Source organism: Saccostrea cucullata, unplaced genomic scaffold, assembly GCF_032062105.1.
Source record: "Saccostrea cucullata isolate Sc308-1 unplaced genomic scaffold, CSIRO_AGI_Scuc_v1 ctg309, whole genome shotgun sequence".
In the NCBI taxonomy this organism is placed as follows: domain Eukaryota; kingdom Metazoa; phylum Mollusca; class Bivalvia; order Ostreida; family Ostreidae; genus Saccostrea; species Saccostrea cuccullata.
The window spans coordinates 93,312-116,434 of record NW_026932621.1 but is presented as its reverse complement, the minus strand read 5'-3'; the positions used below and the strand labels follow the sequence as shown (position 1 = coordinate 116,434).

Genomic DNA, 23,123 nt, shown 5'->3' with positions numbered 1-23,123 from the left:
AATCATTGCAATATACATCTTCCACAAAACTGTATCTCTATTCCAAAAATATTTTCAACTTTATTGTGACATATTTGCATATTTATACGCTTTGTGTATTTGACTAAGACTTTTTTTGCACTTTAAAATTATCTATGATGAACATCCATGCAAATAAACCCTATGGAAGGTTTTGTGTTTAAGAAGGCAATTTTCTCAGGTAAAATTAAATCAAGATTTCAAAAAAAAAATGAAATATTTATCTCTAACATAATCTTTAAAGTCTCATCAAAACTAAAAGTCAGATAATTTGAAAAAGCTTTTCAACAAGAAAATGATTCCTGCTGTTACTTTAAGATTACACACTCCCCGCCGTATAATAAGTAAGCTCTTAACAAAAAGAAATATTTATAGAAAAGGATCTAAATATTTATTCTCTACCGCTCATTCACGTCAAAGTTGATTTCCAAGCTATCACTTCACCCATGAAGAAATCATATCTTAGGATCTTAGAGGGGAGTGTGTAGATGGGGTAAAACAGCCAATACGCGGTCGGGTGTACGAGAGACAGAATTATGAATGGTATTAAATGGAACTCTACGCTACATTACTATCATCATAGGACTAATACCCGAGATGTGAAGGCTAATTATTGTCTTGTTCAACATAATTTCTGCAACGGCCATCTAAAATGGATTTTAATTCTATTGGATTTTATTAATTAGTGCTCTTTTCCTTAAAATGAAAAAGAAAAATGTGAGTTGATTGTCTTTTTCTTCTACTTTTAAGGAATTTTTCGTACACTTTGCAAAAAATTTCTATTAATCCAAAAAAGTGATTTCTTCGAAATTTCCATAAATTCCTTATGGATATATAATTTTGTGAAGAAAGTTTTCATAGGCACTTGAATAATCTTCATCGCATGATGAAATATGATCTCATATACAAACGTATTATTATTTACCCTGACGCTTAAACATCTACCCGATACCAGAGATTTGCTGATCAGATATGAGGCTCAACAGCTACGAACTGAATGGATTAATATTAACATATCTTACATTGTCTGAGATCATTTCTTTGACACAAGGTTGTATTCTTTTGCTAAATGGTTGGGAACCCCTTTCTGTATACAACCGAACGCTACTAGCGGATGTAGTAGTTTCAGGATATGTACATGAAACTTACAAAGACCTCAGGTCCAAAGATTTTACTTACAGTGCCAAAATAGAGTTGATTACAATATATAAAGGTCAGGAACTGGTCGAAAAGCTTACCCCTGTGTCGAAGAACACTTTTGTCATTAGTAATTTTGGGGATAAGAAAATGTGTTATGCTGACATATCCGAAGATGAAATCTACATATTGTTTCTGACAATATACAAGGAAAGACTGTCGGCGAAATACGATGATATCTTTGGTGCTGCCACTGAGCTTACCAAAACCAAAGAAGAAGAAATACTCACACAGCTAGGTGAGTTTGTCAAATTTCAGTTTTCCTTTCAATACTTTTTTTCAAAATATTATGATAAAAATTCAAAATTGAAATTCTCTTTAATTTAATCAATTTGCAATAATGTTCTCAGAAATGAACTCGGAAGAATAATTTTCCCCCTGACCAGTAGTTAATAAGCCAAGACAGATTTTATGGTACCAAAGTAGATTAATGTTGACATTGTCTAGTAGCATACATTCTCCATGGTAAACTGTCCATGCCGAAATAATCATCTCTCATGTAAAGTCACACATTCTTATTATCTTACTAAGCATTTTCGAGTTATTCTACAGAAATGTACATAAATGCATTGCATTTCATCAGGTTCATTGCGAGGGTATTTAGCCATTTAATGCCAAAAAAATCGAAGTGTGCAAATATTGCACCCTATAAAATTAGATAAACATTTTGGCTTTTGTAAGTGCCGGATAATTGAAATTTAAATGCTGAAATGATATTATGAAGACAACCTTTTGAAAATCAAGTGTGTAACAACGTTGTAGTCACACAGCATTATCAGTGAAAAGGCATCTTTCCACGTTTAATAAAGAGTATTGTACTTTACTTGCGAAGGTGTAAATTTCTTATGGTGGCTTTGCCACTATATTGTGAATATATAGCACGATAGGTTGTGGAAGCATGAATTACTCATTGCAGAGGAAACTTACAATCGTGGATGGAAACATACAATTACAGGATGTTCATAATTTGCAAAAACGTTTTGACACAACTTATCCCTTTCAATTTTAATTGCTCTTTTCTTTTTAAATTGTGTTTTGGTTGTATCCATCACAAAAACAAGAACATAGCTTAAAAAACTACGTCATCATCAAGATAAGCAAAGACAGATAATTATTATCTTTTTAAATTATATATATTTTTATTGGGGTTATTTTTCATGTGTAACCAAAGGTCTTAAGGTCGTGTAACGGGGATCGCTTTTGGTGACTAATGTGTAATGTGAAGACAGACTTAAGAACAGATCGAATATCAAGATTATTTATACCTATTGACAAATATTTACATTTTCAAAGGAAAATCTTTTAAATCGCAAGTAAACATGATACATTTCATAATTATGTGACGCTAGAACGATATCTGTACAGATAATATTTTTGGAAGAAAAATTAAAAATTATTTCAACTTTGCTTCTTCTGATAAGGATAGCATTTGGCCTAGGCCTATATGATATACAAAGATTAAAATTAATCTTTCAAGAGTAATTTTGATGTGTGAATAGTCAAATTTTACCAAATTAGAAGCATTTCTCAAATTTTATTTTACAATTGCTATACCCGTTTCCAAGTAACACAAAGCAGACAATCTTTAATAAATTGCCGTGTTTTTTTTTTTTTTTTTTTTTTTTTTTTTTGTTAGTCATCATTTTTCGCAAAAGAACATGCATTCTTATTTTTTAATTAAAATGAATCAAACATGTTCTTTTGTTTACTCTTTCAGTTCTTTTTTCTTTAAAATGCATTTTGGGGGATTTTTATTTTTTCAGGGTCTATGTTACGTTCAAAATGAAAAAAAGTTTCATCAAAACTGAAGACTTTGGTCCAACCTTGATTTAAGGCATTCGATTAAGTCGGTCTTTTCCTTGATTCCGAAAGTTTATGGAGTAAAATACCAACATCCACGTTTAATTTTTGTTTGGTCTGGGATCTTGGGTCATAATTTCGTGCCCATAAATCGCCAGAATTTGAACGCTCGAAAAGGCCCATATCATCATGTCTTTATCCTAGGAAAATTGATATTTAATTCGATAAATTCTTAGGTAGTTATCTTTGAAATTGATTTTTAGCAAAATCTTATCTGTGAATTTGACTTATATACATCATAAAATACAATTTTCCCGGGTAATATCGTTCGGGTATTTGCCCGAATATTACTATGGGATTATGAATCTGTTTGAATCATCCGGTCACATAACTTCTGGGGGTCACAGTGCTGAACATGATTTAAGTCTGTCTTTATTGTCTGTTTTGACTTGATTGTCATTATTTAACGCTAAAATCAATTATTATGTGTCCCCGTTGACAGATATGATGGTTAATCAATAAAATTGGAGTTTTAACACAAAAAAATCTTAGACAGTGGCATAGAATCTGACAAGGGTCAAGGAAAAATAAAAGTGAAAATTAAAAAGCCTTTTTACTTTTTTATATGATTTTGTTTTAAACGTTGGCACAACGGTGTAAAAAAAAGAGTAAGGTGTTCTTATGGGGAAAAACTGATAAAATATGAATTGAAATTACTTTTGATAAATAAATTTCAATTATCTCTTTCACATATATATAAGAATTTAGGCTTTCGTAATATTATATGATTAATGAGTTATTTTCAATTGATAACTTTAAATTTGATGCACAGCATGAAACTTTTCTGAACCAGATTAATTGAAAAAATGAAGTAGTTTGAATAAAATCCTAGAACTCAAGTGCACATTTTGAAAGTCAAAACTTCACATTCAACCTAGAAATAATTACAATGAGATGGAAACAAGAGAGAGGTTATCCGCCAAAACTTAATTGAAAGTGAACAAAACTTTCATACTTAACATATTTGCACCACTTTACCCCAATTACAGAACATAGAGAGAATTTATAGACTTAGTAGTGTAAAATATTATTGTTTTTGTAATTTTTAAATTTCATCTTAGTCAACTTTGACATATAATATTTCGACAATTATCGATAAAAAAAAAACAGGGTTAAAAAATACATGTAAGAGTGATTAAGTTTACAAGCATGAGTGATAAAGTTTAAAACTAAGAGTGATAAAGTAAAATTTTATAAGTAATTTAAGGTTAATACAATTTACAAGTTAGAGGGATAAAGTTTACAAGTACGAATGATAAAGCTTACACGTAAAAGTAGTAAAGTTTATAAGTAAAGTAAAGAAGTTTACAAGTAAGACTGATAAAAGTTTACAAGTAAGATTGATGCAAGTTAACAAGTAAGAGTGATAAAAGTTAACAAGTAATAGTGATGAAGTTTACAAGTAAGAGTTATAAAATATACAAGTAAAATTGATAAAGTTTATAAGAAAGAGTGATAAAAGTTAACAAGTAAGAGTGATGAAGTAAAAATTTACAAGTAATTTAGGTAAATAAAATTAACAAGTAAATTTAGGTTAATAAAGTTTACAAGTAAGAGTGATATCAATTTACACTTAAGAGTGATAAAATTTACAAGTAAACTTGATAAAGTTTACAAGTAAGAGTGATAAAATTTACAATTTAGGTTTATGAAAATAGCAACTCTGCCTTCGTCTCAATTTTTCCCCTTTTATTCATAGAACAATACATTGATACAATCGTTGATACAATGCTGGATAAATGCAAGACAATGCACGAAACTGAACAATACCTATACATGTATATATATTTCTTTTAATTATGTTTATGGTATTCATGAATAAACATGAAAAATTCAAAACTCTTTCAAGATATCAAGTCCCCTTAAGACTGTTAAGGGTGGGTTTAAATATTCCCTTAAGTGATCTACAATTAAAATTTTATAGAGAAATAAATTGTGCTTCATCCTCTTAAAATTACCCACCGTATGATCAAAAACAGCTTATTTAGCGGGGATCATGCTATTTATCGCATGATAGCCGGTCCGATTAAGACAGCCATCTTTTGTATTTGTGAAGGATTGATTGCGGGTGACCAATGGACATATAATTATTTCTTCAGTGCGGGACAGTTATTAACTATTTGTATTATTTGTTCACAGCAGTTCATTACGACTTGATCTGTGAAACCGGGGCTTGAATTTCAGAAATGTGAATAGAGTATTGTAGCGATTTATTTTCCTCAAATACCCGTATTTCAGAAGTTAAAAGTTTTCTTTTTAAGGGGATGACTGGGTATTATTATCTATAGTATTTTGAACATGGGTAGATTTTGTATCCCTTGTTAACATTTGACGGGGCAGTGTTAGGTTGGCGTATGACCACCAACGGAACATATTTTTATAACAGGGGGCAATGACATTAGAAAACAATAAAATTAATATAATTTTAAAACCAAAACATTCAAATATATTAAATTACAAGTGACCCATATAAATACTAAAATACAACGTTTTGACATATATATCTTTAAAAAAAATTATATGATATTAATCAGCTTAATGACTTTTGAAAGATCGTTTGATTATCTCTATGCAAAACATGATTGCTGATTTAATTATCTTAGATAAACAGGTGAAGAATTTCAAATAGTTATTAAAGTATCAAATCAATCTGAAATCACCCATACAATTAACTGATTAAAGACTGTCAAGTGCGTTTTTTACATGAGGAAAAAAGGCAAGGATATATGTGCATGTTATAATGCATTAAGTCAACTAACCAAGTAGCTAGGTTTTCGTGAATTTTTTCTAGATGGGTGGTAAAGATTCGATGGAACTAAATAAACTCGTCAATAAGCTAGCGACAAAGTAAGTTCAGCCCTCTACTCTGAAGAAACCCTCCCCTCGCTACAGTATGTATAATACCCCTTACAAAGATGTCACTTGTATAGAGCCCTTTCGTGACTTAGCCGACTACAATGGAAGGATGGAACCGAACGGGAATTATCCACGGTTTTGTACCCGGTAATTAATACGACAAAATAACTCCTTTTTTCGCTACAATTAATTTTCCTAGCATGATGTGATTCTTCAAGAAAGCGCATATTCATTATTTAAACCGAAGGCTGACATTTTTGGCGAGAATTCATTGTGAAAACGCAACCTCCTGTTCAATATGTAGTTTAACGGTATTTTGTTCTGTTTCCGGAGCCTTTATGAAACACCTTCAAAATATGGCTATTTCTATAATTAGGAAAATATGCCGTTAGATGGAGTCAAAATATTTTTTGATCAATGACACTCATTCCTTTACTTAATTTGAATGAGTTAAAATAGAATCTGTATGGCGAAATATGTTCGGCTAATATCTGCAATATTTTGACACTACATGACGATTACACATCAAATGCTAAAAAATTAAGATCTCGTCTAATAGCTTCCTTTTTAGCAAATTTAAGCCTTAAGCGGAATATTTACAGAAATGCCAATACAATCATTTCCTTCCAGCCCACATTTTGAGATTATGAACATCATTTATATACGAATGGAATGCCATAATTGCATTTACATTATCTTTGTTAATGTCAGTTAAGTACACAATATGCTGCAAATATACTGTAAATCAGAAATGTATGAAGACAAAAATCAAGATTTTTTTTTTCAATATATGGCATACGTTTGCACTAAAAATATTTTGATATCAAGATCAGAACGCCGTGCTTGTCTCAAAGAAAGAGAAATATAACATTTTAGTTTTTTATTCTTTCTCCTTGGCTGCAAACATCTTTACTATTTGAGGATGTGTATGTGTTTGGTTTTTTTTGTTTGTTTCTTTGTTTGTTTGTTTTGTTTTTTTTACAAAATCATAAATAGAACATCTTGACGCTATTATAAGAACGGAACCATGGCATACCATTTGAGATGTGTAATCTATAAATGATAATATCCCCGGTATATCTTATGTGCAGAAAAGTAGGACTGAATTTTACTATACCCAAAGTCCACATTTTCCTCTTTTTTCATAGTTGACATCTGTCTTTGGAAAAAGGCTTCTATGGCCCTACAGTTTTGAAGAAACTTAAAAAGAAAATGTAACGGGAAATTAATTTCATTAAAAAAATATTTCAAAAATGTTTGGACTATGAGGCTCTTTTTAAAAAGAGTGAATAAAAAGATGATCATCAGTATCTATTTATAAATCACTTTAGGTGTTCTAAATACAAAACAGTATACTGTACGCTGCAACATAACAAAAGCTGTATGTACATAAAGTTTCAATTCTTCACCTGAAAATTCTTAGTTTGTTTATATCCTATTAAGATTTACTAAATAAAGGCCTAACTTCAAATATTTATTCAGAAAATTACAAGCAAACAAGGATGTAAGGCAATGAGTTGTAAGAGAGAATTAATAAGATGTTCCAATATTTGCCAACATGTTCTCTCGTACCCTCTCTTACTTAACACATGCAAGGTGCGATTCAGAAATTAGTTTGATTAAATATATTACATACTGGATATTGTTCCATAATCGTGTTTATTTCATTTCTACACATGCGTTCTAAAAGATGAAAATTATACAGATTCGTACCAGGTGTTATGGAGAAAAAAATATATAGATTTGAAGAAAGTTTTTATGAGTTAATGAATGCCATCTATTTGAGGACAGTTTTTAAGCAATCAGTGTCAGTCAGAAAACTGGACACTGAATAAAAACTTGAGTGTTATATATATTTTTTTCTATTTGCAAAATATTTTTTAAAAGAACTTAATGCCAGATAAATTTTAGAATATCAGAAAAATGAAAAATAACTTGTTTTCACACACAAATCATCATAACAAGATCATTTTCTTAAAATAAACAAACGCTTAATTCATAATGAAAGATGGAAAGTGGGGAAAGAAAATTATTTTGCCTGAACACTTCCACATATTGCATGCAGTGGTCTGTTTTTACTCGCCAGACTGTTGAAATGTGTTATATTGCGTCTCTGTCTTTTTTCAAACAGACATGATTACTTCTGAGCAAAGTGCAATTGATTATCTAGGAAGGTTTTTGTTTTTCTATTTCTATTCTATTTTAAGAATATTTTATTTTTTATTTTTTGTTTTCCATCTTGAACATGATTGCAAGTTTTGAGATGGAAATTACCTTAATATTTTATGTTTAAAGTTACATGTATAGAAAATTCTCCTTGATATTAGAAAATATCATCTTTATCGATGTTCAAATTTATCCCGATTTCGCCGTTTCGTACAATTTCGTCCTTCCTTTGGAATGCCAAGCTTGTGAAAAATCAATATTGATCCAAATTTTCAAATAATTGAACAGTAAATAAACATTAATTGGAATGGCACCCGGTTATTTAACCTGCTTGGGGATAGATTCACAAGCAAATAAAGTTTAAATGCATTAAAGACTCATCTCAAAAACAGTGTTGGCAGATAGTCCGAATTTCGCCGATAAGGATAACATTGTTTACTCGCCAGACTATCTTAAAGAGCAGCAATAAATAAGATTAATTATCAGAAAATTGCCGAAAAGTGTTAGTCCGTAATCCGTAACTTGAATTTTTTTTCTGTGTCAGAAATCAAAAATGCCACGAACCCCTATATCTACTTTAAATAGACCCAGACGTTTTTATAACGGTGCTGGGTCCTTTCAGCACGTCATATACTATTTTAAAAGATGTTGCCATAACATCATTGAAAGTCTATATTAATTACCTTGTAAACGCTTACATATATGCACATCAATTAAGATAAACTGTTCTGCATCTTCAACAAATTTCTCAAAATTATCATAAACAATTGGTATTGGTCCTTATTTATTCTGTTTAAAATTATCTTTTTCTAACCCAGTGCGTTTCACACGATGATATATTATATTATTTTCGTCCTTAAAAAATGCATCAATATTTTGTTCATGGCTCATTTTTCGAACATTGAGATCATAGGGAAAATTGATACGCCGATGAAAGGGCAGCGTCTCACCTTGAGTTTCGAATATTCTCATCATAACTTGCAATATATAACATATCTCTGAAAATTATCTTTCCAATTTAATAAAAGATTAAAGTTATTTCAAAATTTGATGAGAAATGTAACATGTCGAGCGAAATCTTCTCAATACAGAAGTTTTGCCGCCAAGATTGTCTTGATCTCCATTGTTGGTAAAAGTAAAACTTCAATTATCGAGGTAAATTGAAAATCATAGATTGTATAAACTTTTTTTTAATAAATGATGATCGACAAAAGTCTGTGAGACCCCACAGTTTGTCTGTAAATGCTCTCTGATACATAATTAAGTGAAGCAAGCACTTTAATACTTAATACCCATTGATTTGTATAATGTTGTTGATTGTGAATTGGATTCCAACAGACTTGAGCTACCCTGCAGACTTCTCAAACAGTTTGTCGCTGTTGAGTCGCATCTTAGCACTTCAAAACGGTCTTTTAATCAAAACAATGACTTTAAGAGCTCTATTTAAGCTACTCAAGTGTTTCTTTATATATCACAAGAGCAATTTAATACCTTTCTCGCCTCCTTTTTCTGGAGACGTTTAAACCTTTTGCACCTTCTTTTCAAAAGAGCAGCCAAGTGAAAAATATAGTGCCGCCGATTGGCCGCGGGGAGGAATACTGCTTCTGAAAAAGATTTGCTCAGTAATATACGTGGAATTTTTAGCGTGTCTATGGGGGAGGTTTAGTTCAGATTAAGTTATTATAGTGACCCAGTCAGTAAATCATATCTGGGTATTTTGTAAGTTTTCTTTGATCTGTCTCGGCGTTTTTCTCTATGACCTTCTGATGGCTTTTAAATATTAAGAATCTGAAAGATTTTTAAACGTTTTAGTATTAAAGTTTCCACCTCATTTCTTCCAGTGTTTTGTTTCCTTTAAGTGCAAACATTGGGATCTTTGGATTTAGAGAATAATCAGTGTTAGTAATATTAAGATAATGTGACAAAGTTACTTTAAGAGGCTAACGCTTGTTATAACTCAATAGTCTGTTTACTTTTCAAAGATCAGCTGCCGTCATGTAATTGAAATGAACACTGTTTAAAAACCATGTCTTTTGACAAAGTTTCTTATATTCTTGAAGATTTTGGTTGCCTCGGTATTGCTAAAATACTCGTATCTCCAGTACAAGAGATATTAGTATTTTTTGTAACGTGTCTGTTTTCAATGATATTCAATGATACAAATGTAAGATTTCAAAGATACAACAAATGGTCTTTCACATTTGTGGAAGCCAACATTTGGCCTTTTTGATAACTGACAAGGTTGCATGCTGTCGTTTCACGATTGATGTTTGATCAATACGTGATATTCTGTAAAGACAAACAAACAACAATCAATATTATTGTTGAAATATATACTGGTATTTACAAATTGTGCAGATATGTATTCTGGAAAACAAAAAAAGGAAACCCATACAATTTTCTTTATATATTGTACATGTTGTAATGACCTTGAAAATAATTATCATATTATACCTCTTTAGAATACAGAGGTAGTTAAAATTAATTCTGCAGGAATAAATCATATAATCAATTTATTTAAAATGAAAACATAACAATTGCAATAAGAATAGGACAGGTACACTTTGTTTATGTACTCTTCAAGAACTTCTGCATGGATCAAAATGAATGGCGCATTTGTTTTGAGTATAAAATTCCTTATCATTCTGACCACGTCATTTTCTCAAACTGGCACTTTGTTTAAAACAGAGTGACCGTGAGACCAGCTCTGTACAGGTGTGCATACATTTTTCAATTCTTCGTTGACATATGTTATTAATGCACGACGTGCACGTGTATGTGTTCTATTGGTGTGTAGAATTCTCGCTTAGCGTGCTTCATGACACTTTATATCTTTTTGTCAGATCAAGAGTGTGATAAGGGAGATATCAGCAGGATACATCTATAGATTATCGCACGCAAAATACTTCTGTAAAATGCATTAGACAGTTAGGGTTATGAGCAACAGACCCATAACGGCGATTACGTAGGATTAATGCTTTATCTCAAGACAGCTCCATTCATACTTCTATTAAAACGGTGTATCATGGAACAAATAATTAAATAACATAATTTGACAAGTTTGAATCCAGCTGCTAGCAATGTTACAACTAGGGTCATTCATGGATATGATCAAACGGTTATAAAAACATATTACAACAAAAATATTATGAACTTGATGCACCCGTCAGGAATATTATTGAATGGTATAAGAATAGAATAAACACCTTAAGTTCATCTCTGTTAATATGTTCTTCTGCTGAGTTTCAAATTAACTCTGGAATGTTTCAAATTTCTCAAATCTTTAAAAGTACATTTTTCAACTTCAACTGGTAATTGGAAACCAGCTTCATATTATCATGATGTAAACTATCGGCAGTCGTAAGTTTGGTTTTCTTTGTACAAGTCTACAGTACACGACATTTACATTGGTTTGTCAAGTATCATAGTGATAGATATCATCTTTAAAATGTTTATAGGAAATTGATATAAAAATAGTAAAATGCTATAAATGACGAAATCAAAACTATCGTGGTCTTCTTTTGTAAATAAGAGTTTTCTTTCAGAATTTTTTTTTAAGAAGTAAACATACCATTCATTTATTGACTGAGTTCCAGGGGAACACGAGTTTTCTCGGATCCAAGAACCAAGCTGTTTGTATAAGAGTGCTTGGCAGAATATGGCAAAACAATTGATGCGGATGTTGTTAAGCCACACTTCGAATTTACATGTTATTCAGTCAACCTAGTAACTGTTGAAAACCAACACTTGCAAATCACGCACTGAAGGAATAAAGTATGACGTAATGAAAACATCACAGCGGTCCAAATTAAGGTCAATGATATCAACAAGCAATTTCAGCACATAAAACATTTTGTCTTTAGCCCATATTAAAGTTATACCGGGTATATCTTTGATTTCGACCAAACTAAAATTCGCCTACATGTATTTAGGGCAAAAGGGACAAAAAAACTAAGGCGAACTGTATTAAATATCTTAATAGACATTAACAATCTTTTTTTAACAAATCATTTATGATAGCTCAGATGGAAGAGTTTAATAGATACAAAGGGAAAGTATTCTTCCCGATTAAAGCATTTTTCAGATTTATTGCTCTCAAATTTGAAATACCGTTGTCCATCTCATTATTATATTTTTAGTTACCAAAGAGCCGAAGTCGAAAAGCATCAACTCTGTTTATTATCAATAGAAATAAACTATCTATCAAGTATTTTTGTAAGGAAATTGTTTTAAAAGGATTATTTTCTGTTCAGGTTGGAATTTTTGGTCGTCGTGGGAATCTTGCAGCGCTACTTGTGGAAAAGGAACTCAGATCCGAAAACGAGGCTGCAGCGACCTGACTTCCTGTTCTAGCGCAGTCTCAGAAAGGAGGTCCTGTAACGAATTCCCCTGTAAAGGTACAAAGAAAAATAGTTTTAAAAAAAATTTGGACTTACTGTCATGATGAAAATATCCAATAAATGAATGTTGAACTCGTTATAACGGTATTTTACTGTATACCTATATCTATGAATGGTAATTCTTTTTGAGCGTCATTGTCATAAATTGAAATGAAATTATTATAGATAATTAATTAACAGGTTTCTGAACAAAAGCAACACTTTTTACAGCAAGAAAATATAACTTTGACGATTCTCTCTTCTCTGAAACCATTTTACACATCATATTGACACTTGATTTCCCCAAATCTTTTCAGGAACAACAGACATACTCAAAGCATTAGGGATACCTAAACTTCCTCACGGGGTATCCATAGAATCTAACAGAACTTCAGCTTACTCTATAAGTAGTGAAGCCAATTTATATATTCCTCTATCCGACCTCTACAGAGGTAAATTTCCGAAGGATTTCTCGATATTAATCACCGCCAAGCTTAACAAATCGTCGGAAGGATATATATTAACGTTTAGTGACATTATGGGCCAACAGAAAATGGCTATAAAGTTTGGAGAAAGGCTTACCTTAGAATATTACGATCAAAACGGACTACCTGGGCCTAAATCTCCAGGATTTGTAGAGAATCTCAGTGACTCTACCTGGCACCAATTCGCCTTCAGTGTGGAAGATCAACAAGTGACTCTTTTTATTGACTGTGAGAAAGTGAGGTCTCAGTTCTTCGGAAGGAGTATGAAACCTTATGTAGGAGTTAACTTAATGCTTGCTCTAGGGCCCTACTTTGCAAGGCATGGAACTCCATTCCAGGTAGTAATTTTCATTATTTCTATTGGTGAAGTGAAAAGTTTTAAAATTCTATATCCTGAATATTAGCGATATAATTGTAAATCCCTCTATTATTTTTATGTCTGTACTCTTAGGGGTCCATCGAACAGCTACTTATTGTTAAGAATCCAAATGCAGCTGCTCAACAGTGTTCCAGTAAATTGCAAAACGGGGTAAGAACGTTGACATCCATCTTTGACGTTAGTTAATAATGGTCCGGTGATATTATCTCATTTTGGTGATGTTGCTATGATATGTATTGAGAACATTGAAATACTGAAATAAATATGTAATATGATTCTAAATATTGTCCTTTTTATCAACAAGGAGAAAATAATTGGGACAGAAAAAGCAGTTAAAGACGACAGTCAGGTTGGTGTCGCCCAGACATTATTACAGTCCGAACAATCCAAACCGGACAATAGCGAAGACAGAACAACATTTAAAAACACGTCTGCAGCAGCCTTAAATACTCAAGAAACATCAAGTAAGAGTTGTCCTTCTTTTTTAAATTTGAAAGACAAAATGTAATAATTTTTCCGTGTAAGTTAACGAAATAAAATAGATTTGCAAACCATTGTCCTCTCAGCAACCATAGCATATGATTTTTGGACGAATAATAAGTTTGATTTATCATGGTTGATTTGGTTTCATTTTCATTATATACCCACTCATTCAATACAATTTGTCATTTAGTACTCTCATGTTTTCACAGCTGTTTATATTGATTGGTCGGAATGGTCTACATGCAGTGTGTCTTGTGGTATGGGATTCCAGTCCCGCACTCGCTACTGTGGTAACAATGACCTTGAAAATTGCTTAGAAAAAGAAAATCAGTTAATTCAGACGAAACCTTGTGGGGGGAAAGCATGTTCTGGTAATTACCTAAAAACTGTTAAGATACAATTATCTGTCGTTATGGTACCTATGTTAATTTCAAAATACTAAGTATTATAAACTGTTCATCTGCCATTTATACAGATGCAGCTTCAGCCAAAGGCTGTTCGAAAGAATGTTATAATGGCGGCTCCTGCAGACTAGATGGAAGTTGCGCATGCCCAAAAGGATACAAAGGGAAACAGTGCCAAAAAGGTAGTATTGTGATTTCTAATGTATATGCCATTGAATCTCAGAGTATATGATACTTTTCTCAATAAAGCATTGCATCAGACATGTCAGAGAGAAATCTGTGTTCTTTTTGATTAAGTTAATGAAATGTATTTTAGTTATTTGCAAACCACGCTGTAAAAATGGCGGGAAATGCATTCGTCCTGGTGTGTGTGTTTGTCCCAAAGGCTACTCACAACCAACATGTAAAGGTATGACTAAGGGATATTATATTATACATATACTGGAATTTATCGATTAAAGGGGACCGATCCATTAAAAATCGTGAGAGATTCAAAAATGCAATTCAAATAATATAATTATTGTAACTCATATATTTATCAGCAACAGTTGGATGTAGCATAAAGTGCCAAAATGGTGGGAAATGTTGGAAAAGAAAAAGATGCAAATGCAAAAAGGGATACAAGGGAAAAGATTGTTCAATACGTAAGTATAATTTAAAAATAGATATATTATTAAGTATATCAACCAAAAAAAATCTTTAAGACTGGATGCAATAAAATATATAAATATTTCACCACATGACGATTACATCACACGCTTTGATAATGAATTTGATTTAATGTTCTACACAGCGATATGTCGGCGTCGGTGTAATAATGGCGGGAAATGCGTTGCACCAAATAAGTGTTCTTGTCGGCAGGACTATAGAGGAAGAAGATGTCAGAAAGGTTATTACGTCACATCCTAGATTCCTACTCACCAAAAAATAGTTCTCATACTGATAAAATGTCATCTTTTTTTAAATGATAAAAACCAATATTTCTGATTCATCTGGTAAAAATAGAAATTATGTGTCAAATTTTATGCGTTACATTTTAGAGATTATATTTTATGGCTGACAACATAACGTCCTGTCAATTATTTCAGCTATCTGCAAACCAAAATGCAAAAATGGTGGATCGTGTATATTTCCAAACGTTTGCAAGTGCAAGGCAGGGTTTTATGGGTCCCACTGCGAGAAGTGTAAGTAACGGAAAATGGCATATACGAAGCAACATCATGACAAAAAACGATGAAATGATTTTCAATTTCCAAAATTTTATACATAACAAGAAATAGAATACTCTAACACTGTTGATTTTAATTCTTTTTCTTCAACAGATCTCATTTTGAATTTTAAAAAATAACTTTGGAAAGAAATTATGCGGAATATTTGTGTGATTGATTGTTTTCATTCAAGCTTTTTAATGTTAAATTAATTGTGTATTTGTTTATCGACGTACAGATAAATGTAGGAGGAGATGTAAAAATGGTGGTTTCTGTATAGGACCAAATAAATGTAGCTGTCCACTGGGGTACTCAGGGAAATGGTGTCACATAGGTAAAATAATTGTTAACAATTTATATACATGAATTAAACAATCTTTTTACAAATTATATATCATTAATGAATTACATGTACATATAATTAATATGAAATAAAATGGAATATATTTTTGATGAAACTTACAAAATCATAAAGGAGTAATATGCAGAATTCAATGGTTTTGTTCTGTTTTCCTGCAATGATTGATTTTGTTATTCCTGTATTAATTAAAATACTTTTTATTGATAATTTGTATATCTGTATAACCTTTTTTAAAAAAAAAAGTAATCGAAAATAGTAAAATTGTGAAATATTGGTCCGTATGTTACATTCATAAAAGACCATAATTATGAATTAAGAAATCGTTCAAATGTAATTAGACTTTAGAAAACCGGTGTCCGCTTCAAAGGCCATTATTAAGGGATTGATTACGGTGATAGTTTTTTTTCTCTTAAGAAATAAAGGAGATAGAAAACAGTATGTAATGTAAATATTATAGCTTAAATATATTGCTACTACATATATCACTGGCTTATAATTTTTTTCAGGGCGATGCAATCAGCCATGTCTAAATGGTGGAAAATGTAGAAACAATAAATGTCGATGTACTGCGGGATGGAAAGGCAAAAGATGCTCAATTAGGTATGTAGAATATTCCCTTTTTCTATCGACAAACAATATCCTCTTTCAAAATTATGGACTAACATAAAACTTGTACATATGTGTGAGAAGAGTTTTCTATGAAGTATTGAGATAACAAACAGTATTCAAGTCCAAAAGATCATTAAAACAAATCAGTTCGTAAGAAGAGCAAACGTTTACCATGGGCTTAAAAAACACCAGAGGTAAGATCAGCATATACCGACCCGTTATACCCGCCGTGTGCTCCATGTCATGATCGAGAAAAAAGAATAAATCAGTAGACAATCCAATGTGTAAATTAATGGCCTAACAATTAATAAATTTAAAAAAGTCATCAGCAGATTAATAATAGATAGTATTTGCTGACAGGGTCATTGTATTGACCAAAGAACTAGCAAAATTATTACTTTAAACGAGACTGCTGATATTCTTGTTACATGAACTTTTTTGTCAGATTTCCTCATTTATAAAATAGTAGAGCATTAATCTGTTCGTATCAATATTATTAATCGTAAGATATTTTAAATGTTAAGAAACAAAACTTAATTGCATAAGAATGGTCTTCTCAGAATTTTTTTTTTCAATTTTCTTCATATTCTTCATAATTTTACTTTTGTTTGCTTTTTAATTTTTGTTCTCTATCAATCTAACGAAAACCATTATTTTCTCGAAGGAATGTACTTTATGTGTTTAAGTTTATATGAGCTCAAGATATTCAGTTTCAAGTTGTTATTATTGGCTTGAAAGACTGCATATCAATGAATTAGACTTGAAAGAGAGACTACTCGAAAATCAGACGCTAATACAAACTTGAATATTAATATGCCTAAGTGTCAAGAAACTGAAATTGACACAAAAACATGTGCTGAAATTGTGTCAAAAGCAGTTAGGCGTTACAATGTATGTCTAGAATTACTCCTAAATTTAACATAATTAAAGTGTCAATGTAGAACACATTTCACCTTTATAAATTGAAATTGAAATATATCTATGTAATTCTGAAGAGCAGATGTATTTATGTACCGTAATTAGAGGCTCATATTGCGAATAAATGCTGTCTAGGACCATCTTATTGTAAGAATTTTTAGGGTGATTAACACAGAAATATATTTTACTGTATATTTTAACAACAGCTAAAATCTAGCGACCCATTGATCCGTATTCTAGAGTAATTACAATTTTAGGAATTAAATAGATCAGCTGGTAAAAATGCATAGTTGATAAAATTGAAGCACTCCTTAGTTTTATAAGAGATTTTATTAAAAAAAAAAAAAACCCTTTCAGCTGTTTTTTTTTAATTTTTAGCTCACCTGAGCCGAAGGCTCAAGTGAGCTTTTCTGATCAAAATTTGTCCGTTGTCTGTCGTTGTTGTCGTCATAGTCGTTGTCGTTGTTGTAAACTTTTCACATTTTCATCTTCTTCTCAAGAACCACTAGGCCAATTTCAACCAAACTTGGCACAAATTATCCTTGCGTAAAGGGGATTCAAGTTTGTTCAAATGAAGGGCCACGCCCTTTTCCAAGGGGAGATAATCATGAATTTGTTAAAAAATTAATGGCATTTTTAAAAAATCTTCTTCTCCAGAACCGCTGGGCCAGGAAAGATGAAACTCATGTGGAATCATCTTCAGGTAGTGTAGATTCAAGTTTGTTCAAATCATGACCCCCGGGGCAAGGGTGGGGCCAAAATGGCCGACCCAAGTTTTATATAGGAATATATAGGAAAAATCTTTAAAAATCTTCTTCTCCAGAACCACTGGGCCAGGAAAGATGAAACTCATGTGGAATCATCCTTAGGTAGTGTAGATTCAAGTTTGTTCAAATCATGACCCCCGGGGCAAGGATGGGGCCAAAATGGCCGACCCAAGTTTTACATAGGAAAATATTGGAAAAATCTTTAAAAATCTTCTTCTCCAGAACCACTGGGCCAGGAAAGATGAAACTCATGTGGAATCATCCTCAGGTAGTGTAGATTCAAGTTTGTTCAAATCATGACCCCCGGGGCAAGGGTGGGGCCAAAATGGCCGACCCAAGTTTTACATAGGAATATATAGGAAAAATCTTTAAAAATCTTCTTCTCCAGAACCACTGGGCCAGGAAAGATGAAACTCATGTGGAATCATCCTCAGGTAGTGTAGATTCAAGTTTGTTCAAATCATGACCCCCGGGGCAAGGATGGGGCCAAAATGGCCGACCCTAGTTTAACATAGGAATATATAAGAAAAATCTTTAAAAATCTTCTTCTCAAGAACCACTAGGCCAGGAAAGATGAAACTCATGTGGAATCATCCTCAGGTAGTGTTGATTCAAGTTTGTTCAAATCATGACCCCTGGGGCAAGGGTGGGGCCAAAATGGCCGACCCAAGTTTTTCATAGGAATATATAAGAAAAATCTTTAAAAATCTTCTTCTCCAGAACCACTTGGACAGGAAAGATGAAACTCATGTAGAATCATCCTTAGGTAGTGTAGATTCAAGTTTGTTCAAATCATGACCCCCTGGGCAAGGATGGGGCCAAAATGGCCGACCCAAGTTTTACATAGGAATATATAGGAAAAATCTTTAAAAATCTTCTACTCCAGAACCACTGGGCCAGGAAAGATGAAACTCATGTGGAATCATCCTCAGGTAGTGTAGATTCAAGTTTGTTCAAATCATGACCCCCGGGGCAAGGATGGGGCCAAAATGGCCGACCCAAGTTTTACATAGGAATATATAGGAAATATCTTTAAAAATCCTTCTCAATTACCACTGGGCCAGGAAAGATGAAATTCATGTGGAATCATCCTCAGGTAGTGTAGATTCAAGTTTTTTCAAATCATGACCCCCTGCCTTTGGGATATGGTGGGGCCAAAATGGCCGACCCAAGTTTTACATAGGGAAATATTGGGAAACCTTTTAAAATCTTCTTTTCAAGTACTTCAAAGCTATGATTAGTGATACCCGGGGTACTTATATGGAATCATCCTCAGGTAGTGTAGATTCTAGTTTGTTCAAATGATGAACGCCTGGAAGGGGGGGGGGGGTAAATTCAAGCTTGATGTGCTCAGGTGAGCGCTGTGGCCCCTGGGCCTTTTGTTATTATTACAGTGATACTGATATGATATACTGATATTTACAGAGGCTGTACTTATACTCGATACACCGTGCCATATGATAGGTCCTACAAGAGGATGTACCGAGAGGAATACATCACGAAATGTGGGCCATGGAGCTGGAAATCTTGTGTCAAAACCAGGTAAGGTTTTAAAACTTCTATTAAATTTTCTTTCTTGGATTTCTTTCTTTGTTTCTCAGTCTAATGTTTATCGAGTAATTACATAAGTTTCTGTTAACAAGTATTAACATATATATAATCCTTCATCTTTCTTTTTAAAAAGAACAATTAAATAAATGGAAAAAATCTATTTGAGATATGATTTACTGTCATTTGTGAAACAAGGGAAGCAACTTTTCAATATCTAAAAAAAAAATTATTTTAGCGAGTTTTTATACTCCTTAAGTGATTAATGGAGTTTTATGAAGAGACTTACTTTTACATTTGACGGCTGACTTTTACATTTTAGTGATTGGAGTTTGTCTATGTTGAAATTGTAAAAGTCAGTCGTCAAATGGTAAAATTATAAGTCTCTTCATAAAACTCCAATAAACTGAATTCAACAATTTTTGAGGGGGAAATGCAACCTAACAAAAAAATTATATTACTTAATCAAATTAAAGTTTACTTTAATAAATTAGAGTATCAAAGTTTTATTTTGATAAAATAATCAAAGTAGCAGCATTTTTTTTTCTTAAGGCAAATTAAATTGAAATATTTTTCTTTAAAGTAAAAGCGTTAGATTTTTTTAAAATTCTGAAACACACCTTGTATATAATTTTGTTTAGTTTTAAAATAACCGTGGTCCATGATTATCATATTTAATTTGAGAGTTATTATCTTTGATATAAAGAAGTTCTAGATTTTAGTTTCTCAGTACATCATGCATTTAGTCCTAAAAGTGTGTATGACAGTAAAATATATAAATTTATAGTTAAGTTTTATTAGATATGGGTAAAATTGAGATACTTTTGTTGCAATTGTCTTTAAAAAAAACAAAATATTCTAAAATTGCATACTTTTATTTTTCAGAATTCGGTACGAAATTGTAGCAAAAACAATATACAAAGCAGCATATAAATGCATCTGAGAAGAGTGGATAATTACTTGAACGATAATTTTAAAAAAATGTCACAGTTCAGGCTTCATTTATTAATGAAGATAATCACATTGGAAAACAGACTAGAAGTATGGAGAAGGCCCTCCTCAAGGAATCAATGGATTCTATGTAAAACTTCCTGCATTATTTCTCTGGACCGGAAGTTATTAAAGACAAACATAAAATGAAATACATTCATGTTTCATGATAAGAGAAATTTCCAAGTTTAAGAAAAAATATGGAACCCTGACGTCAGAGAAATAGGGATTTATCAATCCTACTTATACCTATAGCCTCATTTTTGATATACCTCAATTCGCAGACTATTTTTACATTCCATAGCTATGTCAGATGTACAGTGGCTCTGTTGCAAACTTGAGAGAAAATGGCAAAAATGTATGGTATATTTTATATTTATACCAAAGAATATGCGTTTGATACTCAAACATCTAAATGATTTTTGCTTTGTTGAGATTTTAACCTATACACTATATTGTTTCAAATATTTTTCTACATTTATGTGCTTTTTAATACATGTTTCATGTGGATTGACAGATTTCAAAGAATAAAAGTAAATTATTGATTGTATATTTTTCATATCACTTGCCATGATAAAAATGTCCATGATTGTGTAATTTATTTAATGAATAATCATATTATTGATGTTATTTAAGGTCATAAAATTCATGTACACTTTGCGTTATGCAGTTTGTCTGTTTTCTAAATTTTTACCAAACATATGTTTCACTATAGCATGATTCAAGTTTATTAAGTAAATTGATTCACAATTTCTCCCTCCCAGATTTTCTTGATGAAAAAATATAATGGAGAATAAACTATTTGTTTCAGTTTGTCAGAAATCCCTACCGTCAGCCATAGTTAGATATGGTGACAGGTAAGGCTGCTTTAATTACTAAAAAGATACAAAGATATTAAATGTGGTTCAAATATACTCTTGACCTCAACCAGAACAAAATTTGTTCTGCAAGTAAGCAAAACAGTTGACATCATTTTGAGTTAGAACAGACCATCTTGAAAGGAATAAATGGACATTTCTAGTGCAAATGCACTTTCATTTTTTAGCATATAATATGAACCTTCACGCCATCATGGACTATCTTTCCGTTGAAACTCCATGAGATGATTAAGGTAATCAACTTATTCCAGGTAACTAATTTGTCTGTTTCATATGTAACATTCTTACAATGCACGAAGATTTCCACACTAGAAATATTGTAAAAAATAACTTAGGAGAAGCATGAAAAATAAATAATTTAATTTAATTAACATTAATAAATACATATAACAAATGCAGTTATATAGGACGATGATTCCATCATCAAAAATAATACCATTATTACAAACAAATGCACTATTACGCATAGTATTCACAAGCCGTTACACATCAATTCACAAAATGACACAACTGTCCCAAAAACTGGACCTTCTCCTCTCCTGTTCAAATGTCACAGAGGAGAACTCCCTTCTCGTCTGTTGAGCTCTTGCTGGTGGTGAATACGCTGAGTAGCTCGATGTGAATGAAGAAGGCCTGGAGATCTGAATCGGCGTTACAGGTCTGGATTGATAGGAGGGAGTGTTTGATGACTTGCTGGCGTAAGTTTGCAATCCGGAAGTTGACATTGACCTTGAACCATGGTAACCATATGCTCTTGATTCCCCCTTAACAACAGGATATCTCCTCCAAAGATACCCACCTGGGTCTCCCCTGACAGTCACTGACCGCCCCTCGTTCGTAGTTGTAAATTTCCCCTCGTCAATAAAATATGCGTTATACACAGTGATTTCATCACAATACCCGCGTTCTTCTGCTTTTTGAAACACCCATAAACGTCTGTTGTCCGTAGTGTACCAATGCCCATGTCGCGAGACAACCGATATCTTGGGAATTGCATTTACATTGCACTCTCCGGACAAAATCGAGTCCAGTGTTTGGCCAATGGGTTGGAAAGGGTGACTAGTGCTTCGTCCAAAATATCGTGCGATAGAGTCTTGACTGTAACGGATTTCCGAAGGTTTAAGTTCCATGGCAGTTATCAGCTCATATAAAGCCTATTCTTTTACGATCTGTCAAATTACATTTGAAAGCAGACAGCGTTTTCGCGGTAAACAAAACGAAACTAGGAAATTGGCAAACATGCATCGGATATGCATTTCCTGAAAATGCAAAAAGCTCTGAGTACAGCAGCTATCAATCCCGTAATTATAATCTAGGTCGAGGATATGTTTGTACAAGGGATAATGAAAATAAATGCACGTTATGGAATGGAATGTTTAAGTAATTCAAATCATAATAAAGTAAGTAGATCTAAAATTGTGTTATTGAAGAAGTTTTTTTCGTTTTATTTGTAATATTGTTACAACCTTTACTGATAATGGTTGTAATGGTATAACGAAAAATATATAGTTAAATTTTCAGTCAAATTTTTATAGTGCAACTTCATGTTCATGTACTTAAGCTCAAAGTGGTCTAAATGAAAATTGCAAGTTTATCACATATTGATATAAAGTGGAA

At 32.2% G+C, this 23,123-nt stretch overlaps 1 protein-coding gene across 1 annotated transcript; it reads left to right on the top strand.

Annotated features, from left to right (window-relative positions):
• Nucleotides 1–835: 835 nt before the first annotated feature.
• LOC134235608 (protein kinase C-binding protein NELL2-like) lies at nt 836–21,173 on the top strand. Its single transcript, XM_062717745.1, has 15 exons — nt 836–1,453; nt 12,351–12,494; nt 12,794–13,299; nt 13,413–13,490; nt 13,645–13,804; nt 14,033–14,194; nt 14,299–14,409; nt 14,544–14,636; nt 14,770–14,871; nt 15,021–15,116; nt 15,316–15,411; nt 15,674–15,769; nt 16,303–16,396; nt 19,516–19,632; nt 20,524–21,173. The coding sequence occupies exons 1-15, from the start codon at nt 991–993 to the stop codon at nt 20,579–20,581; spliced, it is 2,376 nt and encodes a 791-aa protein (XP_062573729.1). The 5' UTR covers nt 836–990; the 3' UTR covers nt 20,582–21,173.
• The last annotated feature ends 1,950 nt before the right edge of the window (nt 21,174–23,123 follow it).

Bases quoted from the DNA above. Each gene is read 5' to 3' on its own strand.
- LOC134235608 (XM_062717745.1), top strand. From the start codon at position 991: ATGAGGCTCAACAGCTACGAACTGAATGGATTAATATTAACATATCTT. The intron at 14,195-14,298 runs GTAATTACCTAA...CCATTTATACAG, and splicing joins TGGGGGGAAAGCATGTTCTG to ATGCAGCTTCAGCCAAAGGC. The intron at 19,633-20,523 runs GTAAGGTTTTAA...TTTATTTTTCAG, and splicing joins AAATCTTGTGTCAAAACCAG to AATTCGGTACGAAATTGTAG.